We start from the raw sequence: 19213 nt of genomic DNA on the forward strand, positions 1-19213 counted from the left end.
GGTTACGGTTTTACTGAGGTTCAGTCTCTGGTCCTTCAGGACAGAAGATTATTTCTCTGATAAAACTCAAGTCCTGGTAAAGTTTAACATGTATATCTACAATAACTACAAACTTTGAGGTTTATTGATTTAAATCATTTGTTGTCATTTCTACATTGTACATTGACTGCTGATTAGCATGAAGCCTGAAAGAGAGCAGCTGTTGAGGATCAAACACAGGACAGTTCAGAACGTTGGACAGGAACAGCCTCCATTTCAAAACAAAATATCATTTTATTCATAGACTGAACTGTAATGACGTCCTAGTGACCCTGCTTTTACTGTAGATGAAAGCCGCGTCAGTCTGTCCTGATCTGGGACCGTTTCTCTAGAGCGCAGAAAGCTCCTCCTGCAGGAGTTCATTGCTTCACGGTGCTCCTCCTGGGCTCTTCTTCCAGAACCGTCTCGGTGTCTTCTCCAGGTTGAGGATCGTCTTTGTCGGACTCCTCGTGAAGCTGATGACCGTGGTCGGACTCTTCCTCGTCTCCCCTCTGCAGGTGCTGCGGTCCGGGGTCCAAACGAAACAGAGTCGGAACCCGGCCCAGGATGGGGTTGTTCAGCTGCAGGTCAGAGATCCACTGACCCAGCGTGGTCTGGTCTCCCTGACTGGTCATGCACATGGCGAAGACGGGACCCTCATCCACTAAACACACACACAGACGTGTCACTACAACGTGGGCGTGTTTCTGGGAAACTGCTGCTCTGATTACTTACAATCTTCTACGTCAAAATCCTCCTCGTCCCAGAAGTCCCGGTCCAGGCTGAAGTCCAGCTGCAAGGGGTAGTAGAAACTCCTCTCTGGGTCGTAGGGTTCTTCGACCTGTGGAACAACAAATACCCAATCAGACGGCTACGACTAACAAAGTAGCTGTGTCTCTTCACAAATCTGTTCTGTTTCTACAGCATCTCTGAAAACATCCTGAGATGAACAACGTTCTCTACGGAGGAATCAATGAGCCCTGGATTTATTCATCAAAATACGTTCCACAAAATGAGTCAAATATGTGTGTAATAAACAAATAGATGAACTAGTGAGATGAGGTGAAGCTATTATGAGTATCAATGTAGTTCTGAGTCAAACCAAAACCCGATGTGGGTCAACATACATCATTACCTATCACATCAAAATCACTACTGTTTTCACGGGTTGTGTTTCCATTACACATTTGAGCAAAACTTTATCAAAATTCAAGGAATTTCGAAATGACACAGTTTCCATTAAATCATAATTTTGTGATAAAGAACAAACCAACTCACGCGATTAGTTATTAAAAACACGGCATGGATGAGAACAAGTATTTTTTTATTTGATTCACTAAAAGGAGCATTTGGGTGAGGTCACAGCTCTGTCTGGGACGTGCAGCGCAGCTCGACTCATGAAAGAAAACGCATTCTAACAGGAAAGCATCTGGACCTTTTTTCTGCTTGAAAACACGACTAGATCCATTCAAGTTTCTGTCACGGCTCTCGCACTCATGAGACTTCAGGCTCCAAGCTGCAAAAGTGCGTCTGCAGATGAAGTGATGAGGAAAGGAGGAGGAGCTGCTGCGTGATTCCGTATGACCCTAAAGAGCTGTGACGCTGTGGGACCTCTCGGTGAGCCGGCTGTGCAGCGCTCAGATCAGACACTTCATACTGAGAAGCACATTTATTTAGAAAAAAGTGTTTCCGTTACAGTTTTGTGAAAAATGTCTATTTCCATACATCCCAAATAGGTACCACCTCCTCCAAGCACAAAACTTTTTTTTCGGAAAAAAAGCAGTTTTTTCCAAACTGTGGTGTTTCCATTAGGAGAATTTATTATCCAAATTCCAATTTGCGAAATTTCTGAGTCAATGGAAACGCGACTACTGATGTCAAATCTGAACACAGGAAGTCTGATGATGATGTTCTAGTTGTGTAGTGCAGATTTGTTCAGGCGCTGGAAACCCATATGGAAAATATTATGGGATGCGTGTCTAACTTTTCTTCACTAGTAATAATCATATCATTTTTGGCCCTGATATAAAAAACAGATCAGATTTTAAATCCCTTTTTACCACAGAAACCCTGAAGGAATAAGACTGGTAAAGCGGACAACACAAAGCATTTGTCCAACCTTCTCTTCAGGCAGGGGGGGGTCAGCTCTGAGGATGTAGTAGTGGACACAGGTGCTCCTCAGCCACAGGGGGAAGGGCCCCTCCACGAACAGCGGCCTGCTGGGGTTGTGTTTCGCCAGCAGCTCCCTCTGACTGGGGCTCTGGATTCCTTAAACCAGAATCACAGACAAGATTCCACTCAGATTCAGACAGTTTCACTACGACTTTATGCTTCTGATGAAACCTTTGGAGAAAAATAGGAGATTTTTCTGTATCAATATTATCATAATGAATCTTTAGAGCCAGTCTAATTCAATCACACAAGGGGTCAAAATCCAAAACACACCTTAGATCACAAACTGAACAGGGTAAACATTTATTAAACACTACATTATTATTAAACTTTAACACTGTAACTTTTTAACATAGTCATGAACTAGATATATAACATTACCTGTGATAATGCTAGTGTGGATGCTGTAAGCTGAGTTTGACCACTGAAGATGCTGAAATTGATAGCTAAAAACGCTGAAGCTGATAGCCAGCTAAAATATTAGCTAAATGACAAATTAGCCTAAAAAACAAAAACAAAAAAAATCTTAGCTAAACTCAAAAATAGCCTAAAAAAATCTTAGTAAATGCCAAAATGATCCAAAAACCTAACAGAATGCCAATTATTAAAGCTTTAAAACTGTAACTTTTTAACATAATTATGAATAATAAAAAGGCAGGAATATTATTCCAGAATAAATCAACTTAAACCTTAAATAACTTTAAAATTTTACCCTCCATACAAATAGATTTTGTCAAAATTATACAAGTTAGAAATAAGCACAAGATAACATTGGGGCATTAATAAGAATAAACAAAATGATCTGGAGGGCCGGATCCGGCCCCCGGGCCTTGACTGACACATGCTTTAGAGTGTACGACTGAACACACATGATGCATCATATCAAACGTTTCCTACCTAAAATGTATGGAAGGTGGACTTCTTCTCCAGTCTCGGTGACCTCTGTACACGGCAGCTGGTTTAGAAAGAAACAGATTCTAGTTCCAATAAAAACCAAATTCAGACGAAGGAAAAAATGTGATGCAGAAAACAAAAAACAAGCAATCAACCAAAACATGCGCTTCCATTAAAACTGTATTTTTAACACATTCTTTTAATAGTTTTCTGATGATGCAAATAAAACAAAATTTCAAATTTTATTTCTGAGTATTTCTTTATTCAAGTGAGTCAGATGAAAAAAGCTGCTTGAAAACACCTTTAGTTCTGTATAAACTACAATCACCAGCTCTCTGCTCCATTCTGATCATCCACCGTCAGACAGATAGATCCATGAACGTCTTTGATTACCTCGTCTGAGCTGGAATCTGGACCAGAACTGGATAGTTCTGACGTTTTTTTAGATCAAAAATTGCCATAAGGGGACTTTAAACGCGTTGTACCTGATGCACAGTAACCTTAGCGTCCAGGTCGTTAGCAATCCGGGTCAAGCTGAGGCGGGCCAGGTCCACCGGGTCTTCAGGCAGATGTCGGGGGATGGGGAACGGGTTTGAATGCTTGAACTTGGGGAACCAGTACATAATTCGTTGATATTTCCTCATGGGGTGACTCTTCTCTCCAAAGATCTGCACAAGGAGGACTTTGGTCTCAACGTTGGGCATGATACCTGAAAAAAGAAGTATTCACAGAACTGTGTCATCTAGTATAGTAACAAGTCTAGATACTACAGCCAGCATTTCTTTAGAAAGCAGCAGGATTTCTGCATTCATCAGCCCACCATAGTTCTCCATCTGCTCCAGCAGCTCGATTCCACACTCCTGCTGTCTGGGATAGTGGTTGAACATTCGCTGGATGAAGTTGGTGGGCACAAACACCTCTTTGGGGAAAACATCCAACAGCTTGTTGTATACGCTGAGGTCTCGCTCCACTCCAAACTCCGGCATCTTCTTCAGAGCAGCATAGATGAACTCCACGTGACCCCGCCGCCTTATGTCTCTCTTGTTGAAGACGTCGATCACCTTGGTGAAGGTGGCTTTGCTTTTGGGGCCCATGGCTATCTGCTCAAACAGATTGTCGTGTAGGACCAGAGACTTCGGCCTCTTTTTGTCGTCCTCGCTCACAAAGCGTTCGGGAACACGGGGGTCCTTCGCAAAAGCTGGACTGCTGTGGAAACCCTAAAATAATAACAAAAAAGAAAAGAAACAAAAACACGGATTTTAGTTTTAAGAGTAATAACTAGTTTTACATTTAGTGCGATTTGATTAACTCTCTAACACCGGAGCTCCAGTGTTTATGTTCTTCGATTTACTGTAACTGTAATTTACTGCTCGAGCCGCTTTTCTCCTCCACAATCTACTGGAATCCCTGCAGCAATTAAAGTAAATTGCGTCACTTTTTTCAGCAAAAAGCTTCAGCATCTTCAGCAACTACTTTCAGCAAAACGCATTCACTCTAGCACTATTGTAGATAATGCAACTTTTCTGGTTTAATCTTGTTTTAATCCAAAAAACTAATGAAGGACAGAAGCTGCACAATTCATTAAAGCTTTAATAAACTATAATCTTAATTGTCTTTATGTGTAGTTAGTTTAAAGCTATTGATGTTAAGATGTGTGTTTTACATCCAGTTTGAACATGACCTGATTAGTCGACTAATCAGTAAAAATAATCGATGATTAGTCGTGAACTACAATTCGGTTCATAAAGACTGATAAAATACAAACCATTTGCTTAGAACTAGTAATAAAATACTTATTACTGAGCTTTATAACATTCGATTACAAATAATTCTAACAAATAACTCTTGTAAAGCTTATTTTTTCTCTTTTTGAATGCTTGTATGGTTGATATCACATTTCTTAACTAAAGCTGAATGTTTGCATGGACAGATCATGTCAATACTTTCTACTGATTGTTTAAGCGCTGTTGCCCCCTCCTTACTAACTATTAACTAAAACAAGCTGTCATCAGCAGAGATTTCATATGAAGAACAGAGCTGCCGTGTTTTCTAAAGAAGGCGTAGAAGCTCCAGACCGGGTTGTCGGTCGGGGTGGGTCTGGTTCAGAGCTCACCCGGTGCTGTGGGGTGCTTCTCGCGGCGGATGGACTGTGGGGGTCCGGCTGGAGAACCCGGGCCGGCTGCCATGACCCCCGGAGCAGCCGCAGACCCTGCAGCTGCTGTAGGCTGCGGGCAATCCTCATGGTGGAGCCATGCAAACCCCGGTCCCACTCCGGACAGGGACGTCAAAACCCGGAGTCAGAGGTCTGAGCGCGTGTCAGGATAAAAAAACACCAAAATGTCTTCCACTGTTTATTATTGACTCCCGAGGAGATTAGAAAGTGCACAAAATGAAGATAAAACACGCAAAACACAGCTGGAAACGAATATCCTTCAAAACAACTGCACGTTAGCTAACCGGGGAAAGAACGTCCTCTGTCCTGCTGCCTTTTCCTTCCCCCTAACACAGAGAACACGGCAGCAATCGTTCCGTGGGTACCGGAACAAAACTCCTGGATAGTGAGTGTCATGGCCCGGGGGCCGGATCATTTTATCTTATAATTAATGGACCGATGTTATCTTGCGTTTACTTCTAATTTGTATAATTTTGACAAAATATATTTTTATGGAGAGTAAAATACTGAAAGTTATTTAATGTTTAAGTTGATTTATTCTGGAATAATATTCCTGCCTTTTTATTATTCATAATTATGTTAAAAAGTTACAGCTTTGGCATTTACCACGAATTTTTAGGCTATTTTGGAGTTTAGCTAATATTTCAGCTACATGATAGCTGTTTTAGCTTATTCGGGCTATTTTTGTTTTGTTTGTTTTTAAAGAGGCCCTACCATGAAAATTCAACTTTTTGAGGTTATAAGTGCATTTTACTGTTCATTCCTCTCTATAAAGAACCTCAAAGTGGTATTTTGATCCATTCATCCATTTAAGAGTAATCCTCTAAAAACCTGCACTGTCTGCAACATCCCCTCCCATACCCACGAAAATGAGGGGTTGGCATCGTGCTGACATCAGCACGATGCCAACCCCTCCCTCCAGGAAGTCTGCTCTGACACCTCCGCCCCCAGACTAACACAGTACTCCGTTTCTCCACTGAGCTGTTGGTGATCAGCAAAAAAACAAAACAAAACAAAAAAAAAACCTTTCCTTTTAGATGCAGAATACCATATATCTTTCAGTCGTGTCCTGTCTTCAATAAATTCCAGCTCAAACAAGTGTTTGTTACTTTAGACGTGGGCTCCTTTGAGATACCATGACAACCCCGGTCCGGGAAAAAAATCTAAAAAATTATTCCTAATATTTCATAAATAATTTGTTTTTTGTAATATAGGATCATATGTATGGATATAGTTCACTCTGAAAGGCTTAAGAAAGTGATGGTAGGGCCCCTTTAAGGCTGTTTTGAACTTTAGCTATTTTTTCAGCTACCTAAGCTTTTTTTGGCCAATTCTCCATTTAGCTAATATTTTAGCTATCTATCAGCTTCAGCGTTTTCAGCTATAGCGTCAGCGTTTTTACCTATCAAATTCAGCATCTTCAGCTATCAACTTCACCATTTTCAGCTTTTAGCTTCAGTGTTTTCAGCTATCAATTTCAGAATATACAGCAGCCAAATTCAGCTTACAGCATTCACACATTATCACAGTAATGCTATATATCCATAATTATGCTAAAAAGCTAAGATTTTAAAGTTTTAAAAATGTAGTTTTAGAGTAATGAACGTCTATCCTGTTCGGCCCTGAAGTGTTTCTGGATGTTGCCCCTGTGTGATGACTCTCCTGCTTTAATCTGGATCTTCTGCACAACCAGATACTTCTGCTGTTCCCACTGACGCCGCGTGGGGGCGACAAAGGCTCTGTGGAGCAGCGGCTGCGCGGCGCTGGATGAGCTGAAAACACTTTACTAACTTTTTCTCAGTCTGTCAGCGTCCGGAGGGTTGCTGAGGACGAGTCCAGTTCTAACAGGGGTATTACTAGATTTAAATACAGCTTTAGTATTCCTGATCCGCGCGGGTTCTGCTGTCAGATCGGGAGTGAGTAATCTGAGCCCGGGTTTCGAGGGGTTTGGACGTTTTTCTGTGAGTGACTTTCACATTTCCGGTGTGCTGCAGCGCCTGCTGTTGACTGGAGCCTTTGTGAGACACTCCTGCGTGAGCATGGAAAACACACCTTAAAGTTCTGAACGCAAACCTTTGGCCGCACCGCGCCTCTCTGCGGGATCATGGACTCCTCCACCAACAGTCTGGGTGAGTACCGCTCCGAACCGAGCCGCCAGCGCGGCTGCAGCCCTGACTGGTTCCGATCCACTGCTCCCTTCTGCGGGGAGCAATCACTCGTGTTTCTGTAACCGTGGGCTGCAGGAGCCCGCAGCTTTCTGCCGCTTCCCCAAACTTTCTCTTTGAACAGTTCTGTTTCTGGCTTCGGTTCGGTTCGGATGGCTGCATGACTGCCAGGTGGCCTCGCGCTAACACTTCCACCTGGAAGTTGAGAAGCGCCTGGAGCGATCACACTAACGCCAGCCCGCGTTCACCTGCAAACAGCCGCGTCCGAGATGCGCGCGGGCGCAGCGCCGTGCGTGGGCGTGCGGGGCTGAAGCCGTGTTTGCGGTTTGAGAGCAGCTTTCCTCTCGTTATCTGATGATCTGGGGGTGGTTCTGAGGAATGTCTGTTCGTTTGCGTCCTGCTGTGGTCAGCGAAGGCGGTCAGAACCGCCTGACGCGGTGCCAGCGGCGAGGCGCGCTCCCGCGGACACGAGCTGCTCTTGTTGCACATCTGGAGCCTCTGCGGGGCTGTTTGTGCTGATGCCCGTGCACTGCTGGAGAGGAAACATCTCCTGCAGCTTTAATCCGAGGTTCTTGGATTAGACTGGAGGCGGTGCAGCCGCAGCAGCCTTTGGCGCACACGTGAACAACTTTCCTCTGAGGCTGGTAGCAGACACCTCCTTCTGAGACACCTCCTTCTGAGACACCTCCTTCTGAGACACCTCCTTCTGAGACACCTCCTTCCGAGACACCTCCTTCTGAGAGACCTCCTTCTGAGAGACCTCCTTCTGAGAGACCTCCGTCTGAGACACCTCCTTCTGAGAGACCTCCTTCTGAGAGACCTCCTTCTGAGACACCTCCGTCTGTCCATCTCTGTCATCTGTCTCTGTTCTGAAATCAGAGTTCCAGGATGGGTGTATCATTCAAACCTTTATTTCAACAGTATGACATGCACTGCAGACTGTTTCAGAAATACAATACTTTGATACTGAATAAATCTCGTGCATGTCAGGAGATGACAAGAAAAGTTCTGCAGAGCAGATTGTTTTATGAAAGAAACTAACCAAACAGCATCATAGCAGCTGATTAGCATGAGGTCAGTAACATGACTTGATATAAAAATATATTTCTATAAAAGTCTCAAGAATGTGTCATTGTATAAAACTAGAGCACATGTGTCAAAGTCAAGGCCCGGGGGCCGGATCCGGCCCTCTGGGTAATTCTATCTGACCCTCCAGTTAATTTTTTATTTTTATTAATGTCCTCAGGTTATCTTGTACTTATTTCTAACTTGTATAATTTTGACAAAATACATTTTTATGGAGAGTAAAATACTGAAAGTTATTTAAGGTTTAAGTTGATTTATTCTGGTATAATGTTCCTGCCTTTTTATTATTTTTAGAAATGCTAAAAAGTTACAGTTTTAAAGATTTAAAAAGTGTCATTCTGCTAACTTTTAGGACTATTTTGGAATTTACTAAGATTTTTTTGGCGGTTTTGGAGTTTAGCTAATATTTACACATTAGAATGTTTTGACTAACCTAAGGTTTTTTTTTTTACTTCAGTTTTTTTTAGCTATCAGCTTCAGCATCTTCTGTGTTCCAAATTCAGCTTACAACATTCACACTAGCATTATCACAGGTAATGTTATATATCTAGTTCATAATTATGTTACAAAGTTAAAGTTTTAAAGTTTTGAAAATGTAGTTTTAATGTGTTCATTAAATGTTTATCCTGTTCGACCCGCGACCTAAGGTGAGTTTTGTTAGACACAGTAATTGTAAATCATAAGCTTTCTATTGCCAGGGATCTGTTAGGAACAACAAGTATCAAATATAAAATATACATGAAAACAGTCAGGATAATTACTGACTAAAACCGTAAACATAAGCTTCCCAGTGCCAAGGATTTATTAGGACCAAGTATCCATGTTAAAAATAAAGTGTATCTGAAAACAATATTGGTGGATTTTTCTTTGGAATCGGTCTGATCCTGATTAATTCAAGTTTTGTAAATATCATCCGATACTGTCAATAATATATCACCCTCCCTAATTATGCTGTCATTGTTTTTAAGACATAATTTCTGCAAAACAGTAACTGTTCTTTGAAAATTTACCTCTAAGTTGAGGGTGGGACTGTTGGCGCTAACCTGTGATTTCCCATCATGCCTTTGTTTACACTCTCCACACACACACTCCCACTAGCTTACAGCCTCTGAAACCCCTACCTAATGTTATTGGTGCAGCAAAACGGTGATCAATATTATTTCTATCCAGTCGTACAGTTTAGATTCAGATTCCAGCTCAGACGAGGAAATCAAAGACGTTCATGGATCTCTTTGTCTGTAAGTGGAAGATCAGAACGGAGCGGAGCAGAGAGCACTGATTGTAGTTTATACATAATACCTACAATCTTTTCTCTGCTACTGATTTATTTATATAAAGAGATACACAATAATGTAATATTAATATTAAATATGTCCTCCATCATCAGAGGAATGCTACAAGAACACAAAAGCACCATTTTCATTGAAGTGTAGATGCCAGATTAGCCAAAAAAAAAAAAAAAAAAGAACTCAGGTTTGCCAAAACAGCCAGCATGTAGCTGAAAAAAATAGCTAAACTTCCAAACATCTTAGAAAATAAAGAAAAAATCAGCCAAAAAGCTACCATGTAGCTGAAATATGAGCAAAACTCCAAAACACCCAAAAAATCTCTATAAACGTCAAAATACTCCAAAAAGCTATCAGAATGTCAATTTTTAAAACTTTAAAACTTTAACTTTTTACCATAATTCTCAATAATTAATAGGCAGGAATATTATTCCAGAATAAATCAACTTAAACCTTAAATAACTTTCAATATTTTACTCTCCATAAATATAACTTGTCAAAATTATACAAGTTAGAAATAAGCACAAAATATCATCGGGTCATTAATAATATAATAAAATGATCTGGAGGGCCTGATAGAATTACCTGGAGGGCCGGATCCGGCCCCTGGGCCTTGACTTTGACACATTTGTCCTAGTGTTTCACAGAAGCATTGTTTACTGTTTTCTTCAATCCCTGCTCATTGGACATTTGGTCAGGTTGATATTGTTTTGGTAAATGTGGTTCAGATCTAAGAGCCTTTAGCGTGGCGGCTGATGGACTTGTGTTGAGCTGTCAGTGTGGGCTCCGTATCTGCACAGGGACCTCCTCAGACGCTCCACTTCGGGCTGTAATTACACGTCAGTTTGAAGTGGATCATGGCACGTCTGCTATTTTTGGGTTTTTCTGCTTATTAAACGGCGGTTGTTGCACTGAAAACCATCCACCCATTTGTCTGGCATTCTACAGCCTCTTTTATCCCGAGCCATGAGCAGGCGTCCTATAATTAGGGCCAGTGTGAGGTTAGGTGTCGTGTCCTAAAACACAATGACTATGATTAGCTGACAGAGCCACGGATCCACAGAGATTTGAACCATAGATGATAGATCTGCTCTAACTTCACATTAGCATGCAGGCTCTGTGCATGACACATTAAACCAAGGTCAAACTGTCATTTGTGGTTTAATTCAAGTGAAATGCAATGACTATGTCTAAGTATAAAAGACACAACCTGCATTTCTTGCTTGTTTGATGCAGTGGTTCCAGAGGTCAGTCTGGTTTCATTTCACAGAGTCTTATCAGCTTTGTTTCTTTTATTTAATACAGATCAAAGTCTCAGCTTTTCAAAGGCTTCTGTTACTGACTGGAAAGTATTGAATTCCTTGTAGAGCAGTGAAGGTTTGGCAGAGGGTTGCTTCTGAAAAAGTGTTGTGTAAACTCGCACTATTGTTTCTCCTCTGTTGAGTTTGGCTTCAAACTGGACAGAGAATAAATGAGAGAGCAGAGGGAAGAGAAGAAAAAGAGAGAAATGTGCAAATAACATGTTCGTTCACTTCACTAAGAAAATTATTACATCTTACCAAAAATTAGGGCTAGTCAACTAATCAACTATTAAAATATTCAGCGACTAATTTAATTGTCGATTAGCCGTTACTTTATACTCCATGGAGTCAGAGTGTAGTAAAGTTGAACAAAGTTGTGAACGTTCAGCACCAAAAAATGAACTTTTTTCATTACTTGAGTCAGTGAGACCAAAACTTTATCTCTAGTGAAAATAGTTCCTTGTTTCAGATGGTGACCTCATTAGAGAGATCAGGAATATACTTTCACTCAAACTCATTTTGACAGGTGACCTTTGACCCTATGTACCTTGTTTCGTCATCTTGAGGGGCGGGGCATCTGTCAAAACGAGTTTAATGGAAAGTGTATTGCTGCACAATTCATTAAAAGTTTAATAAACTATAATCTTTATTTGTAGTTAGTTTAAATCTAATGATGGTTACCATGTGTGTTTTACATCAACTTAGCGAGGAACCCGATTAGTCGACTAATGAAATAACCGTTTGTGGCAGCTCTACCAAAAAAACACCCAGTCATGTGGGTGTGCTGGACTCTTACTCCCGGTTATACTTTTGTAATTGCTTTGGTCACAAGGCTAATGTGACACAAGTAAGGCTGCCACCAACGATTATTTTAACAGTGGACTAATCGGGTCGTCCGTGAACTGGATGTAAAGCTCTCATCTTAACCATCATTAGCTTTAAACTAAGTAAAACTAAAGACAATTAAGATGATAGTTTGTTAAACCTTTAATGAATCGTGCAGCTCCTGAACTTCATTAGTTTCTGGGATTAAAATCTAATAGGTCGGCATCTGATCTGAAACAATGGAAATATTTTTTACTGACATTTTGGTCCCACTGACTGAAATACAATACTTACTCTGATGGTTTAGAGCACATGTCCAAGTCATGGCCCAGGGGCCGGATCCGGCCCTCCGGGTGATTCTGTCTGATCTACCAGATCATTTTATTTTATTGTTATTAATGACACAATGTTATCTTACACTTATTTCTAACATGTATAATTTTGACAAAATATATTTTTATGGAGAGTAAAATATTGAAAGTTATTTAAGGTTTAAGTTGATTTATTCTGGAATAATATTCCTGCCTTTTTATTATTTGTAATTATGTTAATCAATGTTTATCTCGTTCGGCCCGTGACCTAAGGTGTGTTTTGGATATTGGGCCCCTGTGTGATCATAGACATTAAAAATAATATAATTATTCTTATATACAGTCTATGGGTGTGATTGAGTTTGACCCCCCGGGTTAGAGGTTGCCGGGATGCACCGACAACATTTTTCTAAGAAGTTTGCGCCAGTGACGTGCAGTCAGGGGATACTGCGCATATTTGTCAAAAACTTTGGCAGATGCAGCAGCAGGAAGTGCACACCGTAGTTTTGAGATTATAAAAAATAGACTATTAAATTAATCCTCGACTATTTCAAAAGTCTGTGTTTTAGTGACCAATCGACAGCCCTAGACATAAGCTGATGACATCATCCACATTGGAGTTTTATGCCTGTAATACAATCGATTGTACATGTGGCGCCATTTAACCGTTTCTCTGAGGGCAGATCAAACTCAGTCCTGAAATTCTCTTTTTAACACCGCCGGTGACGAAAACATAAGTCAGTGTCTGCTTCTGTTTGCTGGACAGACATACCACTTCCTCCTCCGCCTCATCATGTACCTGCACATTTCCCATGCAGCAAGTGTGTGAGCAAGATGTCATCCATGTTGAAAATACCAAATCACTGAAACCATGAGACAATCGAAGGTCAGAAAAGTAAAAACGCCACTCAAAAGGTCGTCGCAGTCATCGCGGACCAGCCAACCTTAGTGTGAACCAGACTGGACGCGATACGATTCATGCGATGGAAAAACATGAAGTTATTGGTTTTGTGTGTTTTGCACGTTTGTCATTTGGTTGTGAAGAGTGGAGCTGGATTCAGAGGTGATTTACCTGAAACCAATGAAAGGTGATGGTGATGGAGGTGACTGTTTCTCTCATTCGTGAAATAAACCAAACTGTCAGGCTCCCATGGTCAAACTTCACAAACCTTTGTTGTCGTTTTGATCTGATTAAGGTTTTCTTCACACACAAACCCTCACATGTGCTGGAGCTCAGCGTGAGGATTGGTGTGGTTTCTCTCAGCTATGTTTTCTTGGCTCTCGTGATGTTCTGCTTCCCTCTCCCAGTCCCATCAGGATCAGGTTTCTAATTCTAGACAGCTGTTCTAATTTAAGTTAATGATCTCAGAATATTTCAGTGTTTGCTTTTCAGCTCAGACTTTTCATGTCGACTGTTAGGTCACGTCTTTATTTCCTGGTTTTGCCACATTTTGAGTTTGTTTACTAAAGTTTTGCTTCCTGCCGTTAAGCCTGGTCTCCTGCATTTACGGGTTCCTGACAATTACTTGAAATGGTCTTAAGAGAAGCCTTAAAGCTGCTGAGGTTTCAGGCTTTTTCTGCAGTACGATCACAGTAGAATTCACTATCAGTCCTCCCTAATAGAGTCCAAATGAACCTGGAAAAGCCTTTAGTGGATCTTTAATGCCTCACACCTCTAGTACAATACCTCCTTTATTGTTGATTTACACACTTTTCAGAATCAAGTGTTAACATGTCTAACTAAAGGCAAATGCATTGTGGGAATATTAGCTTGTGACTGTTCTAGTACTTCATTCGTTCCTGGTATTTACAGTGAACTGTCCAGTATGTACTTTAAAGTCCCTCCCCGATCATCTTTTGATGTATTGTCAAAGCGTGATTTTCAATTACAATCATGCTTTTTATTTCCAGAATAAAATAAAATAAAAAGAGTCATTTTCTAGGACATAGTTTCTGCAGAGTGGCAGAAGTTCATTAGAAATTCACCTCTGAGTTATGGTGGGAATGTTGGCACAGAGCATACCCCCCACTGCTGACTGTCAGGACTCCAACTCCCAGCTCCACCCCTGACCACCAGAGGGAGCTCTCTCCAGAATACTGACTGCTTCTCACCAGCTGTACTCCATCATCTCCATTAGTCTCACCGTATTTAAGCCTTCACTTCACTCAACATCTCCGCGAAGTATTGCCTAGTTTATCCCTAGCAATTTCCGAGCGTTTATCCCACGTCAGCCTACTCGTGTTTTGACCCTTGCCTGCTTACTCGTCTTCCTGTCTAGCTCCTCGTCCTTGACCTTTGCCTGGCCACCGACTACGTCTCTGCTTTGCCCCTGTCTGTATTGGATGTTTAATAAACCCTACCTGCTTGCAAATGGATCCAAACGCCTCCGTGCCTTCGTCACAGACGTCACACTGACATTACACTACCTATAACTATATGTGCTGCATTAAGATAATCTTTTGTGCCATAAGGTGTCTTTTATTTTGAAAAATCCTTCAAAAATTTTTAAAAGTATATTTTGCTTTTATATTTTTGTTTCATTTATGCCAAAAAAATCAATAGTTCATTTACATTTATCATTATATCAATCACATTAAAACAGGTCAGTGTCCTATTTTTCAAAGGGTGAAGTTCGGTTTTGTGGCTTCTACTGGGTTGTTGTCGTTGAGAATTCGACCCGAATGGCTCGCTAGCTGTGGAAGGTTGCAGACCGCTGCCCTAACCTGACAGTACTGCTGCAACAAAAATGGCAGCAATGCCAGAGATCCAGCTGTACAGTTTACATCCAGATTCCAGCTCAGGCGAGGAAAACAAAGACGTTCATGGATCTGTTTGTTGTTGTAGCAAAAAAAAAAAAACATAGGTATTTGTCCGTATCCAGACAGCAAGGCTAAGTGGACCCCATATGGTTTTAAAGTGGGCAGAAAATGTGGGCCCTAAATGTGTTGTCTAAAGTTTCCATGGTGGCCCCTCCTGTGTTTGACAACATAAGCTTAAGTGAACACTCAGTGGGTTAGCTCGCTACGCTAGCCAGCCACCCGGTGGACAGCAGAGCTTGCTACACTGAAGCTTGCTTCAGTGTAGCAAGCTTCGAGCTACACTTGCTTCAGTGTAGCTCACTACCTCGCTACAGGTGAGCTCGCTACAGGTGAGCTCCCTGCAGCGGAGGACGCTAGCGCCTTACATTGGAGCTCGCTACAGTGGAGCTTGCTAGCTTGCTACAGCAGAGGTTCCTACAGCGGAGCTCGCTAGCTCGCTACAGCGGAGCTTGCTATAGTAGAGGTCGCTAGCTTGCTATCATGGAGCTTGCTTCAGCAGAGGTCACTTGCTTGATACAGCAGAGCTTGCTAGCTTTCTATAGTGGAGCTCGCTACAGCGGAGGTCGCTAGCTACCTACAATGGAGCTCGCTACAGCGGAGGACGCTAGCTCCCTACAATGGAGCTCATTACAGCGGCTAACTTGATATAGCGGAGCTCGCTAGCTCGATACAGCAGACCTGGCTAGCAAAGCGAGCTAACCCATTGAGTGTTGACTTATACTTATGTGGTCAAATACAGGAGGGGGCACCACAGAAACTGCAGACAAACATATTTGGGCTCCACATTTTCTGCCCACTTTCAAACCCTTCCGGCCCGGCTTAGCCTTGCTGACTGGGTATATTATTGCACCTCTTTGTGTAATTTCAGTGCTAATATTCTGGTGCTAGAAGAAAAAGGATTTCCAACTACCTTTTTGCTGATGCATGACGAGGGGTTGACACACTAAAGAAAAGCTGGGAAGACTTGATCTGTAAAAGACTTATTTTTAGTAAAATTATTACTATAACTGTTGTGCAATTTCTGTAACATAAATCATATCCACAGTGCAATTGCTTCTTCTTTTTTTCATTTTTTCTTTTTTGTATTTTTTTTTATCTCGGCACAATTATTTTGCTCTCTTGTAAATATGTAAATTGTTCCAATTTTTTCTATTTGCAATGCTGCTGTAACGCGGAAATTTCCCCACCGTGGGACGAATAAAGGACTATCTTATCTCTTATCTTATATAAAAAGTCAAAACCGTTCAAAACCGAGCTCTCCAGCTTTGTTTGAACATAGAAATAACCTGTAGTCTTTAATGACGCTGAGCTTCAATACAGTAAAAAGCTTGTGGTGATGTCTGGTTTTGCCTATCTAATGAAAACACTGAGGTGCCTAAGCCCTACAAAGAGAGCCCAAGTGCTCAAAGGAGGGATACTCTTGTGTTCTTTTAGATGCTGCAGGTCTTAGATGCTTAAAACCTGCATGCAGGCGTGTGCAGGATGTTCAGCAGCAGCACATCAAAGACTGCTGTACTTCTACTACGAGCTAAAAGGAGAAAGCAGGTAAAAACTTGGCATTAGCATGCTTCCAGGGTATTACTGCTTAACATGCAAACATGGAGCAAAACCTGTTTTGAAGAATTGGATGCATCTCTGAAAGAACTATGTATCATTTCCAACACCAATCACAGCATTTAACCCTTTAAGCTCCAGTGTTTATGTTCTTTGATTTACTGTAACTTTTCAACACAATAATTCCAGTAGATTGTGAAGAAAAGTGGCTTGATGTGTTTAAGCATCACTAAAAAGCCTCAGGTGTTAAGGCAGGAGTGTCAAACTCAGTCGCACAGGGGGTCAAAATCCAAAACTCACCTTAGGTCGCGGGCCGAACAGGATAAACATTTATTGAACACTAAAACTACATTTTTAAAACTTTAAAATTGTACCTTTTTAACACAATTAGGAGAAATAAAATGGCAAGAATATGATTCCAGAATTATTTAAATTAAACCTTAATTAACTTTCAATGTTTTACTCTTAATAAAAATGTATTTTGTCAGAATTATACAAGTTAAAAACAAGTGCAAGATAACATCAGGCCGTTAATAACAGAAAAATAAAATGATCTGGAGGGCTGGATCCGGCCCTCAGGCCTTGACTTTGACACATTTGGTCAATGCAATATAATTAAATAAGTTGTTCATCTGAAGATGTTAGGACCTGCCACAGAGAATAAAGGAAGAAAAAATGTTTTTTGTTGAAATAATACACAAAGAGTGGCGACAGAAATACAACCAGAAACTGAAAGTTTCCTTTTTTAGCTTGTGATCATTTTCTGTTCAGGTTTACTTTACTTTACTCACTTGTTTGTAGCAAAAATACAAATTTAATATTCTTTGTACTAATTGTTTCCAACACTTTAAATGTTCTACCCAGAATTACGATACCGTCCCGTCTGATCACCAGTTTGTCACACCGTCAACCTTTGACCAAGAAAAGAAAAATCTACTTCTCTTCTCTCGATTTCCTCAGCATTCTTTAACACTAGAATCCCTGGAACTTTCAGCTTCTGCTGCAATGCCCCCCTCCCCTTCTCAAAGTAGTGTTGTGGTGATCACCTTAAACCATCAACAATGACTTCCTGATTTCGCAATGCAGATTGTAAGGTTTAAATTTGTAGGTGAAAGAAGTATTTTTAACACAGAAAAATACAATAAATGAGAAACTGGTGACATGGGGGGGTTGATCCATATTTGATACCACATTTAAACCATCAACAATGACTTCCTGATTTCGCAATGCAGAATGTCAGGTTTAAATTTAAGTTTGACATGTATTCCAGATTCCACCACTAGACGGTCAAGTGGTTATGGCTGCGGACTCACATTCAGAAGGTCATGGGTTCGAATCCCGCTCAGGAATAGTCCACATGAAATATTTGTTTTTACTTTTAAATTTTATTTTTACCTCAAAACTGTTCAATGCAGGTGAAAGAAATATTTTTAACACAGACAAATGCCTTTAAACCATCAACAATGACTGGCTGATTTCGCAATTCAGAATGTCATGTTTAAATTTAAATTTGACATGCATTCCAGATTCCGCCACTAGACGGTCAAGTGGTTATGGCTGCGGACTCGCATCCAGAAGGTCATGGGTTTGAATCCCGCTCAGGACTAGTCCACATGAAATATTTGTTTTTACTTTTAAATTTTATTTTTACCTCAAAACTGTTCAATGCAGGTGAAAGAAATATTTTTAACACAGACAAATGCCTTTAAACCAGGGGTCACCAACCTTTTTGAAACTGGGGGCTACTTCATGGGTACTGGTTCATACGAAGGGCTACCAGTTTGAAATAATAAATTTGCTTAGTTTGCCTTTAGTTCTACATTGTTAATAATAATAATGATATTTCTCTATGTGAAGACTCTGATTTCTCACCATAATTATAATAATGACAACAGGCTAGGAAACAGACTTTATTAATCTCAACAGATCTTGTCAGATTTTGAGGAAATGACCAAATGCAATATTTTTAACAAAATTATAACTATTATTAATTAATTATTTATTAATTAAATATAACTATTATCAGTGGATACTCTCTTCAAACGCTTTAATTCAGTCTCATGTACCCGTCCCTTTATTTTCCTTAAACCTCCGAACAGGTTGATTGACAGATCCCACTGCAGACAAGAATCTGCTTCCATTAAAGATAACTAATAATAAAATGTTATCGGTGTCTCCATGTGGGAAAGGGAGAAGGGGACGCCTCATTCTTTGTTATTAGCTGCATTTCCATCACACATTTGCGCAAAGCTTTATGGAAATTCTTGGAATAAAAAAAAAAAAAAAAGTTTCGAAATGACACTGTTTCCATTAAATTATAATTTTGCGATAAATCAAAAACCAACTCACGCGATAAGTCATTTAAAAACACGGCGATGAACGACAATAAGTATTTTTTTTTATTTCATTCACTAAAAGGGAGCATGTGGGTGACGTCACATCTCTGTCTGGGGCGCGCGTGCAGCGCAGCTCGACTCAGAAGAGAGACAAGTCCGTTCTGCGGTTAAAGGAAAAAGCAGCAAATAAGCATCTGGACCTTTTTTTCTGTCTGAAAACACCGCAGCATAAATTCAAGTTCCTGTCACGGCGCTCGCGCTCACGAGACTTC

The 19213-nt window shown here is 40.7% G+C and overlaps 2 protein-coding genes across 4 annotated transcripts in view; one reads left to right on the plus strand and one right to left on the minus strand.

Annotated features, from left to right (window-relative positions):
- Window positions 1-77: 77 nt before the first annotated feature.
- Window positions 78-5602, minus strand: ecsit (ECSIT signaling integrator). The gene is made up of 7 exons (XM_024288006.2): window positions 5198-5602; window positions 3905-4301; window positions 3570-3793; window positions 3088-3145; window positions 2138-2286; window positions 754-859; window positions 78-682 (listed from the first exon to the last, which is right to left on the minus strand). Exons 1-7 carry the CDS (start codon window positions 5324-5326, stop codon window positions 399-401), a joined length of 1347 nt encoding a protein of 448 aa, XP_024143774.1. The 5' UTR covers window positions 5327-5602; the 3' UTR covers window positions 78-398.
- Window positions 5603-7013: 1411 nt separating this feature from the next.
- The window catches only part of eml3 (EMAP like 3), a 59586-nt gene continuing 47386 nt past the window's right edge, over window positions 7014-19213 (plus strand). Inside the window, exons 1-2 of one of the 3 annotated variants that reach the window (XM_024287998.2) lie at window positions 7014-7173; window positions 7252-7386. In XM_024287998.2, coding sequence (XP_024143766.1) covers window positions 7362-7386 — 25 coding nt within the window. In that variant the 5' untranslated portion in view covers window positions 7014-7173; window positions 7252-7361. Of the gene's footprint in view, window positions 7387-19213 lie in introns of all 3 variants that reach the window. The other 2 variants (XM_036216886.1, XM_024287999.2) reach the window with 2 other exon arrangements.

The sequence above is a fragment of the Oryzias melastigma genome, linkage group LG18, assembly GCF_002922805.2.
Source record: "Oryzias melastigma strain HK-1 linkage group LG18, ASM292280v2, whole genome shotgun sequence".
In the NCBI taxonomy this organism is placed as follows: Eukaryota; Metazoa; Chordata; class Actinopteri; order Beloniformes; family Adrianichthyidae; genus Oryzias; species Oryzias melastigma.